General features: G+C 50.7%; 9 protein-coding genes across 9 annotated transcripts; 1 reads left to right on the plus strand and 8 right to left on the minus strand.

Moving 5' to 3' along the window:
- Nucleotides 1-472: 472 nt before the first annotated feature.
- Nucleotides 473-2,687, minus strand: N7518_002135 (uncharacterized protein; the record flags this gene model as incomplete). The annotated part of the gene is made up of 2 exons (XM_057183063.1): nt 473-2,527; nt 2,580-2,687. 2 exons carry the CDS (start codon nt 2,685-2,687, stop codon nt 473-475), a joined length of 2,163 nt encoding a protein of 720 aa, XP_057044513.1.
- Nucleotides 2,688-3,112: 425 nt separating this feature from the next.
- On the minus strand, nt 3,113-5,529 carry N7518_002136 (PalH/RIM21 family protein; the record flags this gene model as incomplete). The annotated part of the gene is made up of 2 exons (XM_057183064.1): nt 3,113-5,289; nt 5,421-5,529. The coding sequence occupies 2 exons, from the start codon at nt 5,527-5,529 to the stop codon at nt 3,113-3,115; spliced, it is 2,286 nt and encodes a 761-aa protein (XP_057044514.1).
- Nucleotides 5,530-6,162: 633 nt separating this feature from the next.
- On the minus strand, nt 6,163-7,476 carry N7518_002137 (pepsin-like aspartic protease; the record flags this gene model as incomplete). The annotated part of the gene is made up of 3 exons (XM_057183065.1): nt 6,163-6,500; nt 6,569-7,092; nt 7,148-7,476. The coding sequence occupies 3 exons, from the start codon at nt 7,474-7,476 to the stop codon at nt 6,163-6,165; spliced, it is 1,191 nt and encodes a 396-aa protein (XP_057044515.1).
- Nucleotides 7,477-7,571: 95 nt separating this feature from the next.
- N7518_002138 (uncharacterized protein) lies at nt 7,572-7,811 on the minus strand (the record flags this gene model as incomplete). Its single annotated transcript, XM_057183066.1, has 1 exon — nt 7,572-7,811. The coding sequence occupies one exon, from the start codon at nt 7,809-7,811 to the stop codon at nt 7,572-7,574; it is 240 nt and encodes a 79-aa protein (XP_057044516.1).
- A 1,339-nt stretch (nt 7,812-9,150) lies between these two features.
- N7518_002139 (Zn(II)2Cys6 transcription factor domain-containing protein) lies at nt 9,151-12,487 on the minus strand (the record flags this gene model as incomplete). The annotated part of the gene is made up of 5 exons (XM_057183067.1): nt 9,151-9,933; nt 9,986-10,305; nt 10,358-10,405; nt 10,455-12,299; nt 12,358-12,487. 5 exons carry the CDS (start codon nt 12,485-12,487, stop codon nt 9,151-9,153), a joined length of 3,126 nt encoding a protein of 1,041 aa, XP_057044517.1.
- Nucleotides 12,488-13,004: 517 nt separating this feature from the next.
- On the minus strand, nt 13,005-14,845 carry N7518_002140 (putative UV radiation resistance protein (UVRAG); the record flags this gene model as incomplete). The annotated part of the gene is made up of 2 exons (XM_057183068.1): nt 13,005-14,726; nt 14,783-14,845. 2 exons carry the CDS (start codon nt 14,843-14,845, stop codon nt 13,005-13,007), a joined length of 1,785 nt encoding a protein of 594 aa, XP_057044518.1.
- Nucleotides 14,846-15,162: 317 nt separating this feature from the next.
- On the plus strand, nt 15,163-16,282 carry N7518_002141 (mitochondrial 54S ribosomal protein mL67; the record flags this gene model as incomplete). The annotated part of the gene is made up of 2 exons (XM_057183069.1): nt 15,163-15,432; nt 15,554-16,282. 2 exons carry the CDS (start codon nt 15,163-15,165, stop codon nt 16,280-16,282), a joined length of 999 nt encoding a protein of 332 aa, XP_057044519.1.
- Nucleotides 16,283-17,151: 869 nt separating this feature from the next.
- ptcG (type 2C protein phosphatase PTC1) lies at nt 17,152-18,948 on the minus strand (the record flags this gene model as incomplete). Its single annotated transcript, XM_057183070.1, has 2 exons — nt 17,152-17,619; nt 17,677-18,948. The coding sequence occupies 2 exons, from the start codon at nt 18,946-18,948 to the stop codon at nt 17,152-17,154; spliced, it is 1,740 nt and encodes a 579-aa protein (XP_057044520.1).
- Nucleotides 18,949-19,874: 926 nt separating this feature from the next.
- On the minus strand, nt 19,875-20,186 carry N7518_002143 (Aminoglycoside phosphotransferase; the record flags this gene model as incomplete). The annotated part of the gene is made up of 1 exon (XM_057183071.1): nt 19,875-20,186. One exon carries the CDS (start codon nt 20,184-20,186, stop codon nt 19,875-19,877), a length of 312 nt encoding a protein of 103 aa, XP_057044521.1.
- Between the last annotated feature and the right edge of the window lie 1,958 nt (nt 20,187-22,144).

Consider the following 22,144-nt stretch of genomic DNA (forward strand, 5'->3'; position numbering starts at 1 on the left):
AGGTTTGCACCTTCTACTTTCAAGAAGTCGTTCCTTCCTGAATCGTCAGCAAAGTTATGCTTTGCATGGTTTGCAACGAGAACAGCACAAAACCGAGTCGAACAGACTCGTAGATAGTTTTACTTTCTCTTCCCTCTCTGTACTTAGAATATTGATGAAATTGCACTCATTTTGTTAACACCTAGGCTACATTCAATATAGCTTAGTCTGAATAAATCATACTCCCAGTTTTTTTATCAGAATATCTAATCAAATTCAATTTACAAATAAGAGGGACATAAACCCCATAGAGAGGAGATATCCCCACATGTAGTATATATACTTTTCCAACGCCGAGTAGCACAGGATATAACCTGCTTTAGCTCTAAAGTGAAACCCCTCAAACCCAGGCCTAGGGATAAAAAACCAACACCGCTCTTTGGTATGCCAAACTCCTTTGTATCATGACGCCAGAATGCGAAGGACAACCATCTTAAATCTCCTGCGAGTCCAACGCCCACACCTCCCAATGCTGAAGAACCTCCCATCCTACCCGTCGCGCGCGCCGTTTCCACACAAAGCCATCATCAGTGAAGGTGTGCGGGTAGCAGCCGTAGACCGGAACACTCTCGTTGTCTTCGGTGCTGTTGAGTGTCCCCGGGCAGGGTGGCGGTCTGTGAGTTTCGCAGCCATCTAGATCGCGTGATCGTTTCCCCAATGTTGATGGCGGTAGGATTGGTCTAGTGCCGGGTGACTTCGACCAAGAAGAGATATGTGTTGTTTGTGTATCGGGCGACTTATGGGAGACAGCAGGCTGATACGGTGCGCTGGGTCCAATGCCGTCGGTACCTTGCGTGGGAGCGGGACTGTCTGTGGTGGTCTCTGGGGATGCATTATCACCGTTTGGTGTTTGAGACTCTTTATTGGTTCCTGATGGTATTGGGGCTTTGTAGAAGTCCTTCAACTCCCAGGCTTTCCAGCCCATGCTGATAATCTTCACGTTTTCGTAAACTTGCTTGTTGGCAAGGTCGTAGCTCAACATTTCGGTCAGGATCGAGTCGTCGATGTCCACCACTTCTGCAAAAGTCTTGGCATTCGCGAAAGTTTCTTGCACCATTTTAATGCTATCAAATCCGGCAGATGGGTATATCTTCAGTGCAGAAGTTGCAGGACCACCTGACGCCTGCCCGGTAGGTGGGGGTATGAGAAGCCGGATCGCTTTCAACTTCCGGAGGAAAGGTATTAGTAGACCCAATGAGTCCATACTGGAAAACTCGGTGGCAAGGGCAAGCTGCTCCAAATTCGGACAGCTATGGACGAGTCGCGCGACCATCCCGGTGGAGAGAGGCCATTTAGATGGAAGAAGGAGATGGCGCAATGTCGCGCCGTGATTTGTGGTAATATTTGAGAGGTAGATGTCTCGCATGCTAGCTATAGCATTAAGCTGGCTAGCTGGAGAAGCAGAAGTAATAGGGGAGTTGGCTGTGGTTCCGCCGGGCGCACCAGACGAATGGTGTTCGGATACTGGCGGTGTGAGCGCCGATGAGACCACCCCTCCTCCGGGCCGTGGGCAATTGAGGATGTCGCTTGATTCGGATGTGACATTGACAAAGTATAGCCGTTCGAGTCCAGAGAAATTCCCAATGAACTCCGCGCTCCGCTTTGACACTGCATCCATCCGAATGGATTTCATGCGGAGCTTGGCATGAGGCGGAACTGTCGGCCAGCTGTTCTCGACGAATGTGTTGACCAGACTTGAGCCATCAAGGCCACTGAGAAATGTGACGTCTTCGACAGTAGTCGGATCAAAAGCCCAGTTGAACTCTTCGGTGTGGAAGGCATATAGATTCTGGAACGTCATCTTCTTAACCGCCAGTGGCTGCTTGCTTGCGATCAGCTTGCGGAAGTAATCATGCAGAGAGACACTAGGCTCGTGTGCATCGCGCATCCGTGGCGACCAATGTAATTTCAGTTCGCGTAGTTTCCTGCTCTTATGAAGAAGAGTCGCAATATCATCGGGGTAGCATAGCGGGTCGATATCGGTGATTTTGAGACATCGCAAATGCGGCATGCCGGGAATGACGAAAGTGGGTTGTGGGTGACGACTGGACGGGAACCGGATAGTCAGAGATGTGAGCTTCGGCAGCTGTGTCAACCCCAGAAAAACCGTGTCGAGCATTTTGGTGTTCAATTCCCAATGGAAGCTTTCCAAATTAGTCATGCGATCTATGGCAGCGCGGGCGGCGATGTTCAACAACATCGATGCGTCGGGCACCCGGCCGACTTGGGCATGCTCCTCCCGCTCGTATTCCTTCCATTCACCCCGTAGTGTCATCGATCGTACCAGCGTCGCATAAGATCGTGTAATAATGGCATTCAGTCCCATCGTGAAGGGACTGGCGCTCCCGATTCCTTCTGGTTGTTCGTCGCGATAACGGATTTTGTCGTAGGAGGTCAGCGTCAGGCTGCGGTACAGCTGTGGCAGCGCCATATAATTGAGGACCCGACATGTTCGACATAGCCGGGCGAGATCGCCTGTGTCGTCGACCTAACAACAGCATGTCAGATATGGAAATGAGATGTGCGGAGTTATCTCTCACATGTGACACAATCTCCGCAATGAGGTTCAACGGCAGAGCCATCAACTGGGCACCGCCAGGCGGTTCAGTTATGCTCGCTCCGAACATGTTTCGATTGACGGTCGCCATGATGCGACGTCCAAGGTAAGGTGTCACATAGAGATACAAAGAATGTAGGGAAATGCACCGGAATCGCGAGTTCCCGAGTGAAATTTCGTCTCCACTTTCGTAAGCCAGCCCTTGGTCAGCCAGCAGCCAAGCAGAGATCAGCGATAGTCACCATAGTCACCGCTACAAGCCTGTAGAGAGTATCAACTATGGGAGGACTAAGTATGGATGCAATATTATATTCAATTTCAAAATTATAATGGGTATCTTTCTAAGATGTCGAACAGAATCCGCCCAACACCTTGCCAATAATATCAAATCCATAAACTCCGTGAAATGGCCAAATATAACTGCCTAGAACACCAAGAAATGTCCCGGGCCTAGCTCCTCAGCCTCCATTCGGCCCCTGAATCCGTCGGCCACACGCGATGCCCTAAAATGGCGTTTTATGAAGAACTTTGGCCATGCTGATCGTTAGAAGGCCCGTGCACAAGGGACTCGGATGGTCCAGTCTCTTCCGCTGACACATCGTTCCTTTCTTCCGAGTAACTCGTATCTGTCCAGCTTTGTTGGTCGTAATTTGTGACAAGTTCACGATCCAAATGGCTGATATCCTCGTTGATCAGCGCCGCAGCTTCTGGGTCGTAGTGTAGGACATAGTCTCCACCTCCTCGCTCTACATCTGCCTCCGTCCATGGAGCAGACGCTTCTGGTCGAGAAGGAATCACCCGCACAGGCAGATTGGGACGAGTGGAGGGCGCTCCGTGATGTTGAGGTTCTATCGGCCGGCTCTCTCCCGGTGGCTGGGTGTCCTCCAGCAGGCGGTTTTGCGGGGACCATGTGTGCTGGCCGCGGCGACGCGCTGGAATAACAGTGACTGGTAACGAGCCGTTGGTGTTCTGTGGCCCAGCGCCTGGTCGGGCTTTGCGATGGAGAGAAAAGAAGAGATCGGCTCGAGACCGGGCAGCTTTTGCTTCTGCCTCGGCCTCTTCTGCTGCAGCAGATGGTCTGTGTTCTGAGAATTCTTCCTCGGCTTGTGCATACGCCACTTCTTTGGGCAGGGATGCACGTCGCCTCTTGAATGGGTGCAGGATAACATGCCATCGTGGATCGGCTTGCACGATCTGCGGGGATTGCTCTCGGGTATTTTGAACGGAAAGAGCTTGATTATGTGTACCCGGAGTATGTGGCTCCCTGCCTTCGAGTTCCTTGGCTTCGTCCATTTCCTCCTCCTCGTGCATATTTGGCATTGCGACCGGAGGCGTAGGGCTAGCCACTGGATGATATCGGACATTGTACACTGTGCTTGCTGCACTGGTAGTATCAGCACGGCTGATCGGTGTGATCGCCGCTGGGGGTGGAGTGGGCCGGTGACCGTTTGGGCCCCGCGGCGCCGACGCAGCGGCTTGGCTATATGGTGGTGCTCTGGCTCTTTTGTTTCGATTGCCAAGAGGCAATCCAGCCCGAGCCCGTAGAGGTCGATGGGCTAAACCCATCACGCCGCCCCATCCAGACGATGCGCCATTGCCGCCACCTTGGTCGTGTCCTTGTGGCGAGAATCGTGGCCAGTCAACTTCCTCGGACGGAGTGACTTCAAGCATTTCATCGCCGTCGAAGACCTCTCGCCCAAGAATCCCATCCTTGGTTTCATCTCGTTCCAGCGCTTCAATGCGTTCGACCCACTCCCAGACCACCACACTGGCCGCGGCAGAGCCAACCCATCGAATATAGGTACCCCAGCCAGCAACTTCCGGCTTGGCAATATCCAAAACAAAAAATACGACAGGTATCAAAATGGCGCATAGCGAGAGAAGAGCCACTAAGCAGATATTCCGCATCTTGGGGTGGAAAAATGCGTATCGGTGCTTGGATATCGAGTAGAAAATCACCCAAGCGGCATAGAGAAGGTTAAGCGACAATTCGAACAAGTAGCTCAGAGCAGGAATGGCATCCTCGTATAGCCTGGGTCGTGTAGGAGCGTTCCTCGCCCAAAAATTGTCCAAAATGCTAAAAGTCGTATCCAGTACAATCAACGCAAACCCAGCCCATTTGATCATAACTTTTTCCTTATGTCGCGGGAACAATCGAATCAACGTCTGAACCTGCGCAAGCCACAGAAATGTACTCGATATGACGCGCACGATGCGAATTTCCATGCCGTCGATAACCTCCTGGGAAAGCGCCTCGGCATCGGAAAACCCATAGTCATACTGCCGCTCGGCGACTCGGAAAGAATCCACCGTGGCGATAGTCAGCGAGATCGCAACCAAGATCGCAGCCACTTTCTGTAGCCACGGTCGTCCGCCGACTCCAACCACCGACGAGTTCCCGCTATATGAGCCGCTGATCATCCCATGGCGGCCGAGGAAGTTGGCGCCGCCGCCGGGGCCGCCGACGTAAAATGTGCGCGGAGTGATGAGAAGGATTATGACGAGGAGATAGCTCACGACAGTCGCACAACCGATGGCATATAGCTGTGGGGTAATGGAGGAATAGAATGGATCACGCGTATCGAGAACGGCGGAGATGTGGACCTCATCGGTTGGGGAGCCAGTGCAGACAGGCTCGAAGACGGCGTTTTCACTGAGGGTTATAGCGAATGACTTATTGAGATAAACGAGTCCTATAAAGAATTCGCACCTCGTAATTAGACATGATTCTAGAAGGGGCATTCCAAACACCAAGTCTGCGACCGGCAAACTGCAGCCCGCGGCCCAAGGACCAAAGTGTCGAGGAAGATAGGAGGTTACATACCATTAATAGGCAAGACGACAGGCGTACAGCCCGGCGTATAAACCTTCGTCGTAGTCGGTGTTGGATTCGCCCAGATCTGGCGGGGAAGCAAGTGGAAGTCATTTTCCATGATGTGACTCGATATGAACGGCCCCGAATCGCCGTCACTGGAAACAGTTCATAAACCGCGCAATTTCCACCGATACGCCCTTGTCGTAGACCCTTCACTGGTTAAAATCCCATTATTGACTCTGATCGCGTACAGACGGTGCGAGTCGAAAATCCGGGGGGGCGATTATGGAAGGGAACTGGAGAAACAGCAACGGCGGTGTGAGAGTCTGGGGACACGAGACGAGCAATGTTTTCTTTCTGTCCTACTCAGCGAAAAGAATGAAGATCGTAAGATCATAAAGGAGACAAATCTACAAGGAAACAAGGAATTAAGGAATTAAGGTGAAAGTCTGGATGCTCCGCCCATTTCTAGGCTCCGCATTGGCTCCTCCACAAATTCCTCACGCTTATCGCCACACTGTTGATGTTCGGTCTACACTCTTCTATATCTCACGGTTCCACCAATATATGCATGCCCATTGTATTGATATGTATAAGCTTAGCTGAGTCAAGGGCCAAAATTCACTATGTTGACTCGAATCTAACATATCTATCATCCATGTATCACATCGCTCTCCGCTGTACAACATTCATCACACATAAGAATCGCCGATATTCCATGGGTACCATCTCATCAAGAGATTTATTCCATTTATGCCTGGGCGGCGAAGCCAAGACGAGGTGCCTCGGAGTCGAAAACGACATACTGGCTCTTGAGGAAGATATCACCGAAGATGGAGAAGCCAATGCCAGAGTTGCTCTGGATACCACCGTAGCAGCTGGAGCTACCGGTGGAGACAGGTGCGAAGTTGATGTACTTTCCGGGAACAACGGCGTCATAGCCGTTGATGGTCACAGTGAAGTCAGGCAGAGTGGCGCTGCAAGGGAAGATATAACCACCAGCAGAGCTGCTGTTCTGGGAGCCGGTAACCTTCTTGTAGTAGGCGGTGACAATAGTGCTATCGAGAAGGAGGAGAGTGGTACCGGTATCTATACAATTCAAGAGATCAGTCATGGTAAACAAAACATGGATGTCCACAAGGGAGAGTGTAACTCACCAGCAATTCCGGTAATAGACTTGCCAGCAGCACCAGTGCCGATCTTGTAGCTGTCGGCAGTGAAGGACCAGAAACCATCGGAGTCATCGACGTCGGCGTAGGCCAAAGTTCCGGTGTACTTATCTGAGTCAATGTAGCCGAAGTCATAGGTGCCAGGGGCGCCGTGCTTGAGAGTCACGGCGAACAGAGGCTCGCCAAGGCTAGACTTGACGGTGTCGAAGAAGGTCTTCTGGGGTGTGGGGCTGACGGTGTTGATGGAGCTGAAAGCCAGACCCAGCAGACCATCGTTGTTCTTATCCTGCAGGAACTGCGAGCTGATCTTCTGGGCAGCCTCAACGGCTTGGCCAGTAGCCTTGACTCCACCAACGGTGACGGTGTCCTTGTAGACATCACCGCTAGCACTGCTGCCATCGCCGTATGAAATGGACCAGCTAGCACCGGACAGCTTAGTGCCGGAGCTGCCAACGTTGTAGACGTCGTGGCCGGACTGCTGCGAAGAGGTAAGCTCGCTAGAGAAGACCCAGCTATATGAATTGTCAATTATTGCCCTTGCTAGTCATGTCACATCAGCCAACTTACAGGTCAGCAGAGCCAGTGTCGAAGTCCAAGTTCAAGGTAGAGCTGCCAATGGTGACTGGCGTGAGGTACTCAACGTCGTCGGCCTCGGGCGTGGTAATGGCGGAACCGCTCACGGCAGCAGCGTGAACTGTGGCCGGCACAGTAGCACCATACTTGGCCAGTGCATTGGCGTACAGACCAGGCAAGTTGACAGTCCTGGTACCGGGAACAGCCTTCTGCACCTGGTTCACAGTGAAGCCCTTGCGGGGGCTCTTGACCGGCACAGCCGCAGCTGAGGCAATGGCCGAGAAGCAGGTGAGAGCGACGGTAACTTTGCTGAAGACAACCATCGTGATAGTTCTATAGAAGAATGAATAGATCTATTGTGAACGAAGACGATGCTGGAGAGGATGGATTTCATAAAGAGCTGGAGGCAAGACCTCCTTTATAGCTTTCCTGATGGATGAAATCCGCCGGCGTCCGAGTAGAAGGCATCAACGGGGCTGTCTATCGCAACATCCAGGACAAGGTGATAATACCCTTGTAGGAAGGAAACATGACGATCCTGCAGAATGCAGTCAAGTCGAGGAGAAATTTCGAGATCGTCACGGATACCATCGGCCATCCAGGAGCGCGACGGAGTCCGCCAAGTAGGCGATTGAGGGGTCAAGCCAAAAAGGGACATAGTGCCAGGGTCTCAAGAAGCTAAGATGGTATCAAATGGACGTAAGAGGATTAGCGCGGCCAGCGCACAGGGGCGGGAGATGTATGAGATGCAACACAAGCAAAATGCCCAGGGAGCTTGGTTGTAACAAGCTATCTGAGCAGAACGGAGAAGTCCGGCCAGGCCAAGGCGTTGTCTTGAGAGACTGCGTCTGGATACCCATTGGATGAAGACCGGTCGATCGCCATACTTGGCCATCCTTGTGTAAGAGGACAATAGGTTGCCATTGGCTCAAGCCGATAGCCAGACTACTTAGATTGTCTTTCGGCTATGTTGTAGTCACGCTGCATGAAGGGATTGTTCAGAGACGCTGGAGACTAGAGCCCTGACGATCATCGCCCGTTATCTCCACGACAGCCAATCACCTGCGCGAAAGGCCAAAACTAGGTCACATCGCTCCATTAGGGTAATTTGGCCTCATTGGATGAGAGACATTCTGCGTATGAGCCTTTTGGGTTTAACCTAGTGCCTAGTAAGGCCATACTAGCTCTCAATGAAACAAGAACAGTTATAATCTCCGACGGGGATCCGTCCCTGCATTGTATGCTCCACCAATCCCTATACAGAACATCAACATGGGGTCCACGATGCCAGACCGATGTGACCCTTCACGGAGAAAGACCAAATAGCGGCTCTTATCTGCATCGAAGGCATCGAAGGATCTAGCGGCCGTCGAGATGGCGATCTGCTCATGGGATCGGCGAGTAAGATAGTAGACCCTACGTACTCGGCAGGGATAATTGAGTGCCGTGCATGCCATCAATAGCATTGTTTGTAGTCTATGAGGTGACTCTCTCGATGGTAATGTATTACTCTCGACCTGACTGTAATGAAATACGGCAATAGTTACTATATTTACATTGTTCTCAAGCTTAACCCATCTCGTATCACCATTATAAGGCCAAAGCCACCCGAAAGCTTCAACCTCCGCGGCCCAAGAAACTTTTAAATTATCATGTGAAAGTCAGGAGACCAAAAGTACTTGATTTCTGCATGAAACTAGAGACCCCGCAATCAAATAACCCCCCGACGGACACCGCCGGGGAGGTATAGGGATTCGCAATAATCAATGATGGGCTGCAGTAATAGCACCATCGGCAGAAGAATCGGTTGATGCAAATTACGGCAAATGGTGTAGACAAGAAATAAGAAACGCCGGGTGGAAAACTCAGGGGTATATAATTTCAAGCAAAATAATAGAAAAAGGTACAGACCATGAGCTAGATCCCGAAAAAGACTCCCATATTAAAGTGTAAGACTAAAAAGAATACCAAATTGTTCGTCATCATCATTATTTTCATCACAGGTACTGGGACGATAACCCGGCCCCAGTCTCACCCTCGCCGTTGGTGTTTCCATCATACCCCTCATTGAGGAGTACCTCGAGCATGTCAAACTCGCCAAGCATGGGTCCCGTCCCACCAAGGCCCTGGTCAACAATTCCGGTGGAGCTGTTGAAGAATTGATCAAGAGGCAGGGCAAACCAATCCGGAAGCGCGCCGGAGGTAGAGTGGTGGCTGTCCCCCATAGGCTGTGATGAGGGGACATGGTTTGGCGATGATCGGTCCATATCATTGGCAGGGAATGTCGAGCTGGATTCGTAGTAGTTGTGGTACACGGACGGCGGAGGCGGCATGAAGGATACGTTGAGGTTGGATGAGTTGATCGGCTGGGCAGGAATGTTCGCCAGTGGGTCATTTCCTGACACCATCGGGGGGCCGGTGCCAGGAGTATCCACATATCCTAGGCCCGACACGCCTAACGTCGTATCATGACCCTGGTTAGCGGACCAGGGTGTATTCGGGCCCTCACGACGAGTCGTTGAGTGATCGCGCGATGGTGAATGAGGCCGAGAGCCTGAGACTGAGGTACGATCATGTCCGTCTCCGTCTGCGCCGCGGTCATGCGGTGCAAAGCGCAGAAAGCGCGTCCGAATGCTGCTAGTGAGAAGCTCGAGAAGCCGGGCTACCGTGTTGCTGAGGTGCACGTCATCCACAACATAATTGCGCAGTGCCTCTACCGTCCGGTCCTGCAGGTCTAGAGAGACTCGCACGTCGTCTTCTCTGGCGCCTAGAGTGAAAGTCTATGGTCAAGGTTAGTATTATGCTTGCCGGGGTTTCCATCAGAGACCATACCTTCAAGATGAAGATCATTCCAGACAAGATTCGGAAAAACGTTCGAATGGGTGCGTGTCTGAGACGACCTTCAGGGACAAGGCCTTCCAATACTGTTTGCAGGATTTTGCGCGAGGAATCAATGACTTCCTGGATATAATGCTCATTAACACGGTAGAGCTCGTTCAACGTTTGGAACCAGCTGCTGCTGCTGTTAGACGGCCCCGATCCTGGTTGGCCATTCTGGGTCTGGGTCTGGTTATGAGTCTGGGCGGATTCGTTGGACATGGTAGTCCATCGATCAACGACCGCTTGTAGAGCGAGGGAATTTATATAGAGACCTGCATCCATGTTAGCTGTTATCCTTCAACGAATCAGGCTGTGTCAACTTACGGGTGTACTCGAGCTCAATCAGCAAAACGCTCCGCATTGCTGGTGAGACTTCTTTCTGTTAGCTTTCTTATCCATAATCAACGGCCAATTGACTTACGAGTCACACTTTCCAGCTGCTGCTGGAAATCTCGTAGATAAGGTTGGAAGCGGTCGATCTGCTCACGATATCTCCCACTCCTGATCAAATCCATCGTCTGGTCACTAGATGCAAACAGCAAATGATTGGCTTGATAGACAATTTTCGAAATGCTAATCCAGCAATCCTGCATCCGATCAAGATTGGCATCAGCATCATTTGCATCAGCGGATGTCGGCGTGATATCCTGCCCCCATTGAGGCAATGGGAGCATAGAAGGGATCCCAAGACGTCCACTACTATGCGTAATAAACACAAGAATCAAACGCCGTAGTCGACGTTTCCGTGTTTGCTCGGATAGCGACTCATTGGCCGCCTTGGCATCTCCCTTCGGATCGAAGACACCAAGTTCAAAAGCCAGAGCTTGCGCCGTACTCAATAGCATCCATGACATCCGGTCCGATCGCCAGGCCGGTTCCAGCCATTTTTGAAACGCGACCCTTCCCTCTGAGCCTTTGCTATTATTCTCGCCGTCGTTGTCCTGGTGGTCGGCCTGACTGTATATCTGGGGATCTGTATCCAAAAGAGAATTTTCATCGTCGCCCGGTGGAAAGTGCAGGTTTCTTGGGTGCCACTCTGTAAGAAGTAGCATAGCTTCTATAGTGCCCAGCGACCTCAATTGCCCACCCATACTACCTTTGCCTGACGTTGATGAACTCGAATCAAGTGATCGAGATCGGCCAATGCCCGAGGTCCCAGCGTCAAATTTCTCTTGGCCCCAGAATAGGCGTTCTACCATGCTGCGTAGATATGCCCAGAGACGATCATGGATATAGAATGCCCGCGTATTGGCACCCTCACCCTTGGGTTTCAGATGCCTAGACGCGATAGTGAGAATTGTAACCGCCAGCACTGGCTCATCGGTAAGCAACGTGCGGTGTGTAGAAGGATGAGAAAAATCAGGGATTACAACAGGGCTCATCGGCGCGAGGTGTTCATAGTAATACGCCACATAGTCCATGCCTTCCTCCACTGTAAGCCAACCGGCACGGACGAATCGCAATCGTGACCAGGCTCGGATTGCGTCCAGATATGTCGGCTCTGGGGGAGGGTTGTTGACTGGGCTTTCCCTTGGGGGGCCGGTATCCGCGATCTGGGGATCTACCGGCCCTGAAGCACCACCCGGGTAGTATGTTGACCCGCCCATAGACATTCCTGATCGAGGTGTCCGCACAAAGGACCCACCCAAACTTCGAGGTGAACTACCTTGTGGTAGAGGTGAAGGCCCCGAGGTAAAGGACGAGACAGACTGTCGTGCAGCAAGCCGATTTTCGAGGCTCTGGCGGTTGAGATCCTCTGTCCTGCCTGCAGCTTCAGAGAGAAGATGCAAAGCGTCGTGGGTGTTTGTAATTGCCGGTGACAGCAACTCCACTGCTGTGCGATTCATCATCGGAGGCCCTCCATAGCTAGGTGGTGCAGGCCGTTCGATGCCAGGATATATAGGAGGTCGTGTTGTTGGCACACTGGGCATGTAACGCGGAGTTGGAGGTGCTGGAGGCGCATGAGGCGCATGAAGTGCATGAGGTGCAGAAGGTGCAGAAGGTGCCTCGGACCATCTCTGTTGGGCAAGCACGGCTTCACGGTCGAACTGAGGTGTATCGGAAGGCGCAAATGGCGGACCTTGACTTTCATTCTTGGCCACCTCCCCAATCATCATTCGCTTGTCGCGATGGAGGATTGCCGCTGCCTCCAATTCATCTTCCTCGGCATCGGAGGTCTTGCGCTTTCGACGGGTTGCTGAAAATTCACATCGTTTACTTTCGCGACGACATCGAACACAGGGTGGGGGGCGAGGATTATCGACACCTATTTTCTTTGTGATCAGTCCGACCGCAGAATAATGAAAAGGAATGGGAGTCCATACTTCCTAGATCACACTTGACCTTGCGTTTGCGACATGGATCACACGCCTGATATCCTCGGCGATGGTGTGCATCAGACCCCGCCTTGCTGTACACACTATTATTGTCCCCCATTTCGTGGATCGCAATCATGGGGAAGGCTCCGACACAAAGCGATGGAAAGCGAGAATAAGCCTTAAAAAGGCGGTGGGGGTGTTCTTATTCCGACGACTCGGACTAAAACAGTGGGCACAGAGTCTTGGAAAGACAATAGAAGATGAAATTGCACTTGAAATTGCCAAAGGAGATCTCCTGGTCGAAATATCAATTGAAGTCAGAGTTTGCTCGCAGTCACTGGACCAGGTGGTTTCCATTGTATAATGAGAACTCTGCGGGGTAAGACACGGAATTCCAGAATACCACCTACATATGTACAGATATATATATGCACATATATATCTCATTACTTTGAAAAGTAGATCCTATTCTAATTCAGAAATGCGACAATTCAACCCCGACGTTCAAGATGTAAATGCACAATGCTTCTAAACCGAGAAGAAAAAGGAGCAGGGGAATGCCACAGGCTAAAGTTGGTGGCAATTCCACTTGAACGGTATATTCAACCCTCCACAATTCATTCTCTGTTCTCTGTACTAGAAAAAAAACTTGTCTATTTCACCCGCTGTGAGGCGAGGCTAACGTTAATCCGGGACATTGACTCCCAAGCTTTGCGTGGCGGCACCAGCTCACCAGATGCACCACTGTCCACGCTACCACGTCGTGAGAGATCAGGCGGGGACCGCCCAGCAACAAGAGCTCGAACACCACCAGCTTTACGGGCGGGGATCACCGAGTCGCCAGAAGTAAGAACGTAAAGAAGGTACTTGAGATTCGGGAGGGTGTGTCGGATATCCAAGACGCGCAGTCCTTGTTTGATGAGGATGTATTCAATGTCTTTGTTGAGCAAGAAGACCGCGTACTCGAATCGATACTGGACACTCACCGGGTAGAGGGGGTAGGTGCGCTGTGGGAGTGATGCAGAGATGGGGTCTTGTATGAAGGACGTTGACCCGTTCGCGTTGATCGAGTATGGGAGATGTACCGAAAGATAGAATGAGAGCAGATAGACCAAGTGAGCTGTGTGTCCCAATGCCGCTGCGACGACTTCACGGTCGATATCCTCGAAGGTCGAGTTTGGGAGGGCCAGCCCGGCGATGGTGAATGCCAAGAGTTCATCGGGGATGGGCTCAATTGGGTAGATCGTGAGAAGATCTTCAGCAATACGTCGGATCTGGCCCTTGGTATCCTCCCCATTTTGCTCGAGCAATTGCTCGCTGGAAACTAACCTCTCCTGAGCCTCGGGAAGATGACCGCGTGTCTTTTCCTGAGTACTACGGCCTTGTTCCATCGCTTCTTTTCGGGCTTTGATACTGGCAATGAGCTCTTCTTTGCGCCTGACTGCAGTGCGGACTCGTTTGCGCTCCATGGCGACATATTGCTTGGTAAGAGCAAGCTTTTCCTGTGCCGCAGCTGCATCACTCGCTACATTCAGTGAGCGCTCATTCTGCTGTAAAATTGAGCTGATCTGAGCTTCCAATTTTTCCCTGGTTGCTAGTGCATCCTGTACACATTCGTCTAAATTGGCCAATCTCATCAGAGCGTCATAGGACGAGGATGGTAAGACGATACCCTCTGCAGTGGCCCTCTGTCCTGCAGCTTGGAGCGATGTTTCGACCGGCGGAAGGTCAGTGAGATTGGAATACACACCGTCTGGGAAGTGAAAAAGGATCGAGTTCGCAGGAAGTGGTTGGTGGAAGCTCTCCAATGTTTTCCCCAAAAACTGCAGCGATCGCAAATGCAACTGTAGTTCAACTAATAGAATAAACCCAGACATGTCCCCAGTCTTTGCCCAGAGTCTCAGAGTCAATTCGTCCATTCGAGAGACATATGGGCCACACAGATTCAAGTCGAAAAATCGGAAACTCGGATTGTTTGCACGGTCGACCGTTTCGCTAATATAGACCGGCTTGTTAAGACCATCACAATGAAGTGAGAAGAATGTGTCCGCCATACGGCTATTGGTGATATCTTCGAGTCTGACCTGCCGAATTTGAGGATTGGGGTCGTTCCAAAACAGGGTACTTCTGCGACGCATAGAAGGCATCGCGGGCTCCTTTGCGTTGTCATGTTGACTGGAATGCGACTTGAGATCAGTGAAGGATCGTGAGGGTTGCAAAGTGCGGTTTGTGCTCTGCGATAGGATCTTCGAGGGCGTCTTTAGGGTATTTGGGATATCGTCGTCATCAATGGTTTTGCCGTGAGCTCGAGCCGGGGGAGGCGTCACAACTAAGTTGCGTATAGAGATTCCCTGAAGATGCCGAAGCCTACGGTTCTAATAGTTTGTCAGGATCTAGCACCAACGCGTTCTCTTCCATTCTCCATACATACCCATGCATAGAGCCATGGCCTCTCTCTGCGGGCACCTATATCCTGCTCCGTGTCCTTATCCATAACGCCAGCGCTGCGGGAGAGCGCGGTGGTTAAGTAGTGCGTTGCTAATAAATCAAGTCACTCATATTAAAGACAACAGTAACAGGCAAATTGCAGTTTGAAGCAATTGAATTGGCGAGAGAGAGAGAGAGTAGTGAGCTGATAAGAGATGATGCGGAGAGCAAGCGCCAAGACCTCAGCGTTCCCCGTCAAAAAATCGACCTCCCGTCTCTCTCGATCAACACCGTCTGGCGCCTCCCACCAATGCAATAAAGCCGCACTTCTCACTGCCCCGATTCTTCCCAGATCGACTGTACGCAGCCTCCGGTCCGGCCGCAATGGCCTCCAACGCAAAGTCTTTCCAAAAGGTGCTGGATGCAACAGCACTTGCGGCCACGAAATTCATCCGCCGGCCACCGATTGATCCGAAATTACCAATTCAAGGAAAGCCCCGAGTACCGAGCTCAAATGCATTCAAAGACCATCAGGAAAAGGAGGGTCGACGGTTACAGAAGGCCTTGAACTCCGTCAGCCACGGCAAGAACATCTTCGTGTACAACAACATCCGCACGAAACAGGTTGTATACTCATTGACTCGCTACCTGGAGGTGAGTTTCTTTTCCCCTACTGACGCGGGCTTTGAAATCTCCGGTCTCTCGCGAAACCCTCTATGCTGTCGTATCCTTCCAGTCTGCGATATCGCAATTTTCTGACTTGTGGGACCTTTAGAAAAACAACCTCCTCAAGCAATGTGTCAACCATGGCAAGAAGACCATTCCCGCCACAGTCCGCAAGGATATGTGGGTGCCATACTTCTCTGTGCACTTCAACGAGGCACAAGTCGGACTGAACGTCTATAACCACCTGCGGCAATTCGCGTTGCTGCGCCAGCTCTCCCCGCCCAAGGAAATGATCACCGTGACACAAGAATATCTCGATTCGAAGCGGCCGGTAGACCTCAGGGACCAGAAGCAATGGGACAAGGAAAACATGGGAAGAGTGGGCCAGATCATGATGAAGAAGGAGCGTGCTTACGCCCTGATGAACCAGAAGGCCACCGCGATTGCCGACATCGCTTTCGTTCTGCAGAAGCACCGGGACCATATCGTGGAGGGTGTGCCGGAGAGCTCCAAGTCCGGATACAAGACTCTCAAGGCCCGTAGGCGCAGGCGTGCCGCTCTCCTGCAGGAGGCCGCGCAGGCTAAGGAACGTGCGGGCGAGGTTGCATCGCTCGAGGAGCAGCTGCAGGTTCAGATTAGCGCGGACCACAACGCACCACAGGAGAAGTCTGTTAAGATCTTGTGGCAGGATACGTACGATGCGCAGTTTGCGAAGAACTGGCCCGATTACATTGAGCACGGTCAGCTGCGCTGGACTCGCAACCACATGATTGGCCAGGAGGACCTTCCAGTCCCTAGCGAGGACATCATCGCCGACGGTTCGTTTGAGCAGGCGTAGACGTTTGGTGTCATTGACGTTCTTCTTCTCTCCTGTCCGTCGCAGACCAAGACGAGACGTTTTGTGTGTGTTGATATCCATTTCCCTCTGGCTTTGGTCTGATGGTTGGTGCTTTTTGTATTTTCTCTCTTGTCTTTCTGTCTAGCTTATCCTAGCATCCATAAATTGTACTTTTAGATATATTAAATCACAAGAAGATATGGCCACCTCCCAAGTGCTGTCTTCTTTTGACATCTTTTCTAGCGTCCTGTTAAGTGCGATTTCTTACGTTTCTTTCTTTGTATCATCTTCGTTTTCAAGATGAACGGTGTAAAAGATATTATAAAGCACAAGGCCTCAAGTTTAAACGACTAATTAGGGTGTTCTAAATCAACATCCTTTTCGTTCATAGCAAAGCAACCGACTGTCTATCCTAATGTCCATCGCATCATCGCTGATCATACCCTACACCAGCAGCGGACACAACAGACAGATACCTATGTACCATGTCTTCGGTTTAAAGAATCATTGGATGGAAAACAAAAGAGCCTAATCTCATAGCGGCCAAATTCAGGACAAATATCCTAATAATAGAAAGAATAGAAAGACTTATGCTAACAAAAGGCATCAAGACCACCAAGTCTGATCTCGTAATAAACAAAAGGTTGAAAAATGAAGACAACGGGCAACCAGTGTGCACCATTGACGCCAATGTGCAATGTAATAAGTAAGCGACAGGAAGGGAAACTCTAGAAGATATTCCAGGTTGGGTACATTGCTCCCAGAAGCACCAGATGTAGATAGCAGACGAAAAGAAAGAAATGGACACGTTCTATCAATTCGTTTCACAGCTTCAGAATGGTGTTTCGGCTTCATAACATGTCGTAAAATCACTGAGTCGAGCCGGACGGGTTATCCGGGCTCCTATTCGGACTCAGAATGTCCACAGAGGGAAGGCCGTTATTCTCTTTAGATGACGTCTCGGGCCCGGGGTCTTGTTTGTCATTGCTCTTGGCCATTCTCTGAAGAACCTCTTCATTGGCCTTCTCTGCCGCTGCGGGATTATCTGCAAGACCGGAAGCCACGAGGCTCTTCTGTGCTTTCTCGACAATCTTATCGGCCTCACTCACGCCCCCAGCCACCTTTGTATGCGGGTCCCCGTCCACTCCTATCAATTCCGCATTGTTGTTGACAATGTCCTTCACACGGTTGGAGTCGAGGCGAATCACCATGCAAGACAGGTTGTCGGTGCTGAACCGTGCAAGGGCGTGGTCAACAAGAATCTTTGAGGCATGTTGAGCATCTTCAACGTTCCGGATTAGATCGACAGATTCCTGATCACTGCAGACGTCCCATAGCTGTTGGAGTATAATTAGCTTTCTTGTATCATCAACTTTGAATAGATCTCAACTTACACCATCGCAGGCCAAGATGATAAACTCATCGGAATCTGGCTGGATAACCGTCTCTGTCGTGTAGGGATGCCCAGTCACGAGGTCTTTCAAGTATGCATCGCCCAAGGCACGGGTGACGGCCAGAACTCCATTCACACGGTTGTTCAGGATCAGCCCGCCAGCGTTGGCAACTCTTCTCCCTTCATTCTCATCGCTACCCTTATGGTCATAGGACAAACGAAGTGCTTTCCCATTACGACATAATACAATGCGTGCATCGCCAACGTTGGCTGTGTACAATACCCGTTGCCGAATAGCCTTATCCTGCAACTTCGGGAGCACACCAGAGATGCCCGGGGTAGCTTGAGTCGGGGTTTCGACATTCTCTGAATTCGCATCCGCTTTCGTCGCCGCGGCAGCCGCCGTGCCAATGGCAGAAGAACCGGTGGCCGACTGTGAGTTGGGTACACGATCTTCCCACCGAAGCACGGCAGTGACGGCTGTGCACCCAGAGTTTTTGACGGGCAATTTCTCCAACTGCTGGTCCACACTGGTGAAAGTCTGATCGAGAAGCTCTGGAACGGGAGTGCCTGGGCTTTTGCGCATGACATCCTCAAGAATCAAATGCAACTTCTTTCCACACCACTCTGCGGCAAAGGTGCCGGCATGCCCATCGAAAATCGCAAAATAGCCATTGTCTGTTTCTACAACGGTAGATGAATCCTCTGATGACTGTGACACACTAGTCTTGGGGGAACTAGCACCATTTAGCTCTGGTGCAGTTGGGGCAGGGGTGCCCAGGAAATTGTAGAGATAGGCATGCGTATCTTCCATTGTCCGACGACATTTGCGATTGCGGTCTTCGGTAACACCAACGCGGAAGGATGACCGAGCAGTCGGCGCAGATTCACCGGCGGAGTTATTGAACGACCCTTGAGGGACGCTGAGGGCTGGGTCCATCTTTCCAAGCTTCTGTAGTGGGCTTTCTGCGATCGAGGGACTGGTGCTGATCGCAGAACTATCTCGGCCGTTCAAGCTCAGAGAACTTTTGGCGCTATTGAAGAAGTTTGCCGCTTTGGTGACGGTACTACTCCTGCGCTTCTTCTCGCCAGTGGTACCCTGTTCTTCACTTTGTCGACGGTTGAAAAACCCAGCGCTGGGCGGAGAAAACCTCTTATCTCGTGGACTGGTACCGATTGAATCGGTTTGGAGGGTCAAGGAGTTGGGGTCGAGGCCAGCCTCTGGGAGTGCGTCTACTTTATCTTTAGGTGGGCTCGAGGAGCCACTGAACATTCTGCTCAGTAACCCACCCTGCGAAGAAAAACTGCGGCGCTTATTTCCTGCCAGCTTGATTGTATCCCTTCAAGAGGAATTGGTGGATCGGGATGGTGGTTTAGTGATGGGCGGGGCGAGCACGGAGGGGGCGCTGCGAGGCTGACGTAGGAGTCGGTCGGTCGAGGCCGAAATAGGAAGAATTGGGCTGCAAGTGCTAAATAAATCAGCAATGAGTATTTTTTGGGAGCGAAGAGATGTCTGAAATGAAAGACAATGAGGCGCAAATATAAAGAGGAAGATGGTTTAGGCAGTGAGCGGCACAGACATGCAATGGGGGGGCGCATAGTAGGATCACGAGGGGAGGTGTTGTCTCTTCCAACACATAAAATATGAAACACAAGTAAGAGAAACAAGACCAATCAGAGCAATTCAGAGTATATGAAACCCATCAATCCTCCGAGCAAGGTACAATGTACATATTTGCACCATTGGTCAATGTATAGCGCGTCTGATGATCCGACCACATCCCCAACCCAGGCAGATATGGAACTCGGTATCAAATGAAATCGAGGAAAGGAAGCAACTTACAAGTCAAGATTGATAGAATGGGATTGTGAGTAGAGGATGAAAGGTGAAAGGTGGAACAAGGTGAAAGAGGAAAACCACCTAAATGACCTGCTGACGGCTCACACGGCACTGGGCGGAGAGAGCCAAGACTGCCGGGGTGGAAATAGATCTTAGATCTGATATATGGGGTATTTCGTGGATCTGATATATTTCATATACTTGATTTCAGAGGCATATTGGAGTGTATACGAGGTCCGTTGCGAGATCACCGTACGCATGTTTATGACACCTCTCCGCCTTTGGTCGATGACGCTATGATCTTGTTTCTTGTTATCTTGCCACTGTCATACTCATGCACGACATAGATAGATCTATATTTAAACAGCTAACCTCGCAAACTCCAATGTACCTGCATCGTCCGCTTCATTATGGATAGGTTGCTCACTTTCATCAGCCTCGGTCCCTTGTTGAAGGTCGCTTTCGTCCTTCGCCTTCTTGATATCCATATGACCTAGTGTATATTCATCCGGATCCCACGCCAAAACTCTGCTATTCATCTCCTCCAGTTTCTGCACAACAAGCCGTTCCATATCAAGTTTCTCCTCGGAGTTCAAGTGCTCAAGTCTTTCCTTCCATGCATCGGCGGGATCAGAACACCTAGTTGGTCCGAAAAATCGACTGTCGATCATTTGCCAGTATATAGCATCGAAGGTCCTCTCGATGCACGCAATCCAGAAATCCATATAATTGAAGAGGGAAATACACGATGGGCAGCCTGGCCATGCAGGCAAGACGAGAACGACACAACAACACCAACCATCCAGGACGGTCAGCTAGCAAGCATAGGGATCACATAGACCACACCATAGTATACAATCTCCTAGTGCACAAACATCTCGCAACTCGTTTTTCATTCTTGGAGTGATGCTCTGTCTAGACTATCTGCTCCCCGAAACTCTACTTGACAACCAGGCTTTCGTTTTCTCTGCCTGAAGGACAAGGCCACTAAACTAGGCATCCCGACTTTCCCCACTGCATAATATGAAGAGGGGTCCCTAGGATAGGGGCACCGACAGCCCTGCCTGCGAAACAGGTGTGAGAGCAGAGTCGTCACTGGGAGTAGTAGGGTGCTAGAGAGGAGAACACCATGGGGTGACTACCGAGAAGAGAGGTGGAAGGTGTCTGCGTTGCTATCTAGTTATGCCTTGGGAGTGCTTTTATGTCATATAGCCGCTTAGTCATCCTGCTCTGGAAACCCCCACTGTACTAGCTATTTTAGCCTATCACAAAGTTTACTTGGCTAAACTGGACTAATACATCTAACTAACTAGTAATACAATACTAGTTAACGTAATTCACTACCGAGTGACGCATACCACCGAGTGACGCACCTAAACTAACCCATTGAATTCAAATGCATTTATCTCAACCAAAACACTATTAAATTAGTTTAACTAAACTGATTTATCTATCTGGACATGTTTCTCTTCTATGCCCCGGTAATCTATATATTCCACACGCTCTCCCGGCCCGTGTAGCTGGCTGTAAAGTTTAAACCCTCTGAAACCTGCTTACGATAGGCATTGATACGCGCTACTTGGGCCTCAAATGGCTCCGAATGTAGCTCACGAACCTCCTGAGCTGAGAGATCCCCTTTATGGGCTATTTACCTATTTGACCGAGTCCGCTTTTGCTTCTGTTTCTCGTTGGCGGCGCGTAAGTCCTTATTTTCTTTAGCGAGTAAAATAGCGCCTTGTAACGTAAGACGGAAGCCTTTCACAAGTTGATTTAATGCACGATCTGACGGGCTAGGTGGGCTTCGAGATCTTGTACGAAGTAAAGCTTTAATCGATGAAGCCTGTCGATATAGTTCTTTCTCTGTAGTTGGTATTTTTAGTATAAAATTCTAGCTTGATTCACTCCCCCTACTCGGAGGGGGGGTTGGGGTTCGAAGACGAATATTTAGCTTCGAGATTACTCGATTGGGTTTAAAAGGTACTAAACCAGCTGCTCTAAAGCTATTTTTAATAGTCTCTGATTTAAAAGCTTCAATTTGTGCGAGGGGGTACGCTTTAAGGAAGTCAATTTTATCGATATAGTTGATCCCGAGTCCCCGCGGTACGTCGCTCGACAGTGATTCTCTTCTTTCCCACACCCTTTCCCCCTTCCCCTTCTATTGTGTTCCACCGTCGCTATTCCCTAGTCGGCTAAAGTGACCCCTACCAGCTTAAAAACCCTAGGTCCTAAACACAGCCTGCTTCCCTACTCGCGGAAATTCGAAGTTTCGAACGGGTCGGTCGGTCTGGCCATGCGAGTCACCCGGATCGCCCTTGATTTCCCAGTTCTGTATGGCTCAATACATTCTTCGTTTCATACTGTACGCTACACAGGGTCGCTGTTTCAACCGGTGTAGACAACATCCTCGGACTGCTTGATAACTGGACATTTGAAGAGCAATGTAGGAGGACTACTGGCCGCTCTTTGTCCTAGGCTTCGGTTCGCGAATGCCACGCAGCGCGCTGCAGAACGGTCACCTTTGCTCTTTCAGCCGACCCCTGATTGAATAACCGGTGAGTCGCTCGCTAGACCCGCTTCCGCTCTCTAGCTAACCTCAAAAATGCCTTAAGGAGCTCTGGCGCTGAGCTGA

This window comes from Penicillium psychrosexuale (genome assembly GCF_028828465.1).
Source record: "Penicillium psychrosexuale strain IBT 29551 chromosome Unknown utg000002l, whole genome shotgun sequence".
NCBI classification, from domain to species: Eukaryota; Fungi; Ascomycota; class Eurotiomycetes; order Eurotiales; family Aspergillaceae; genus Penicillium; species Penicillium psychrosexuale.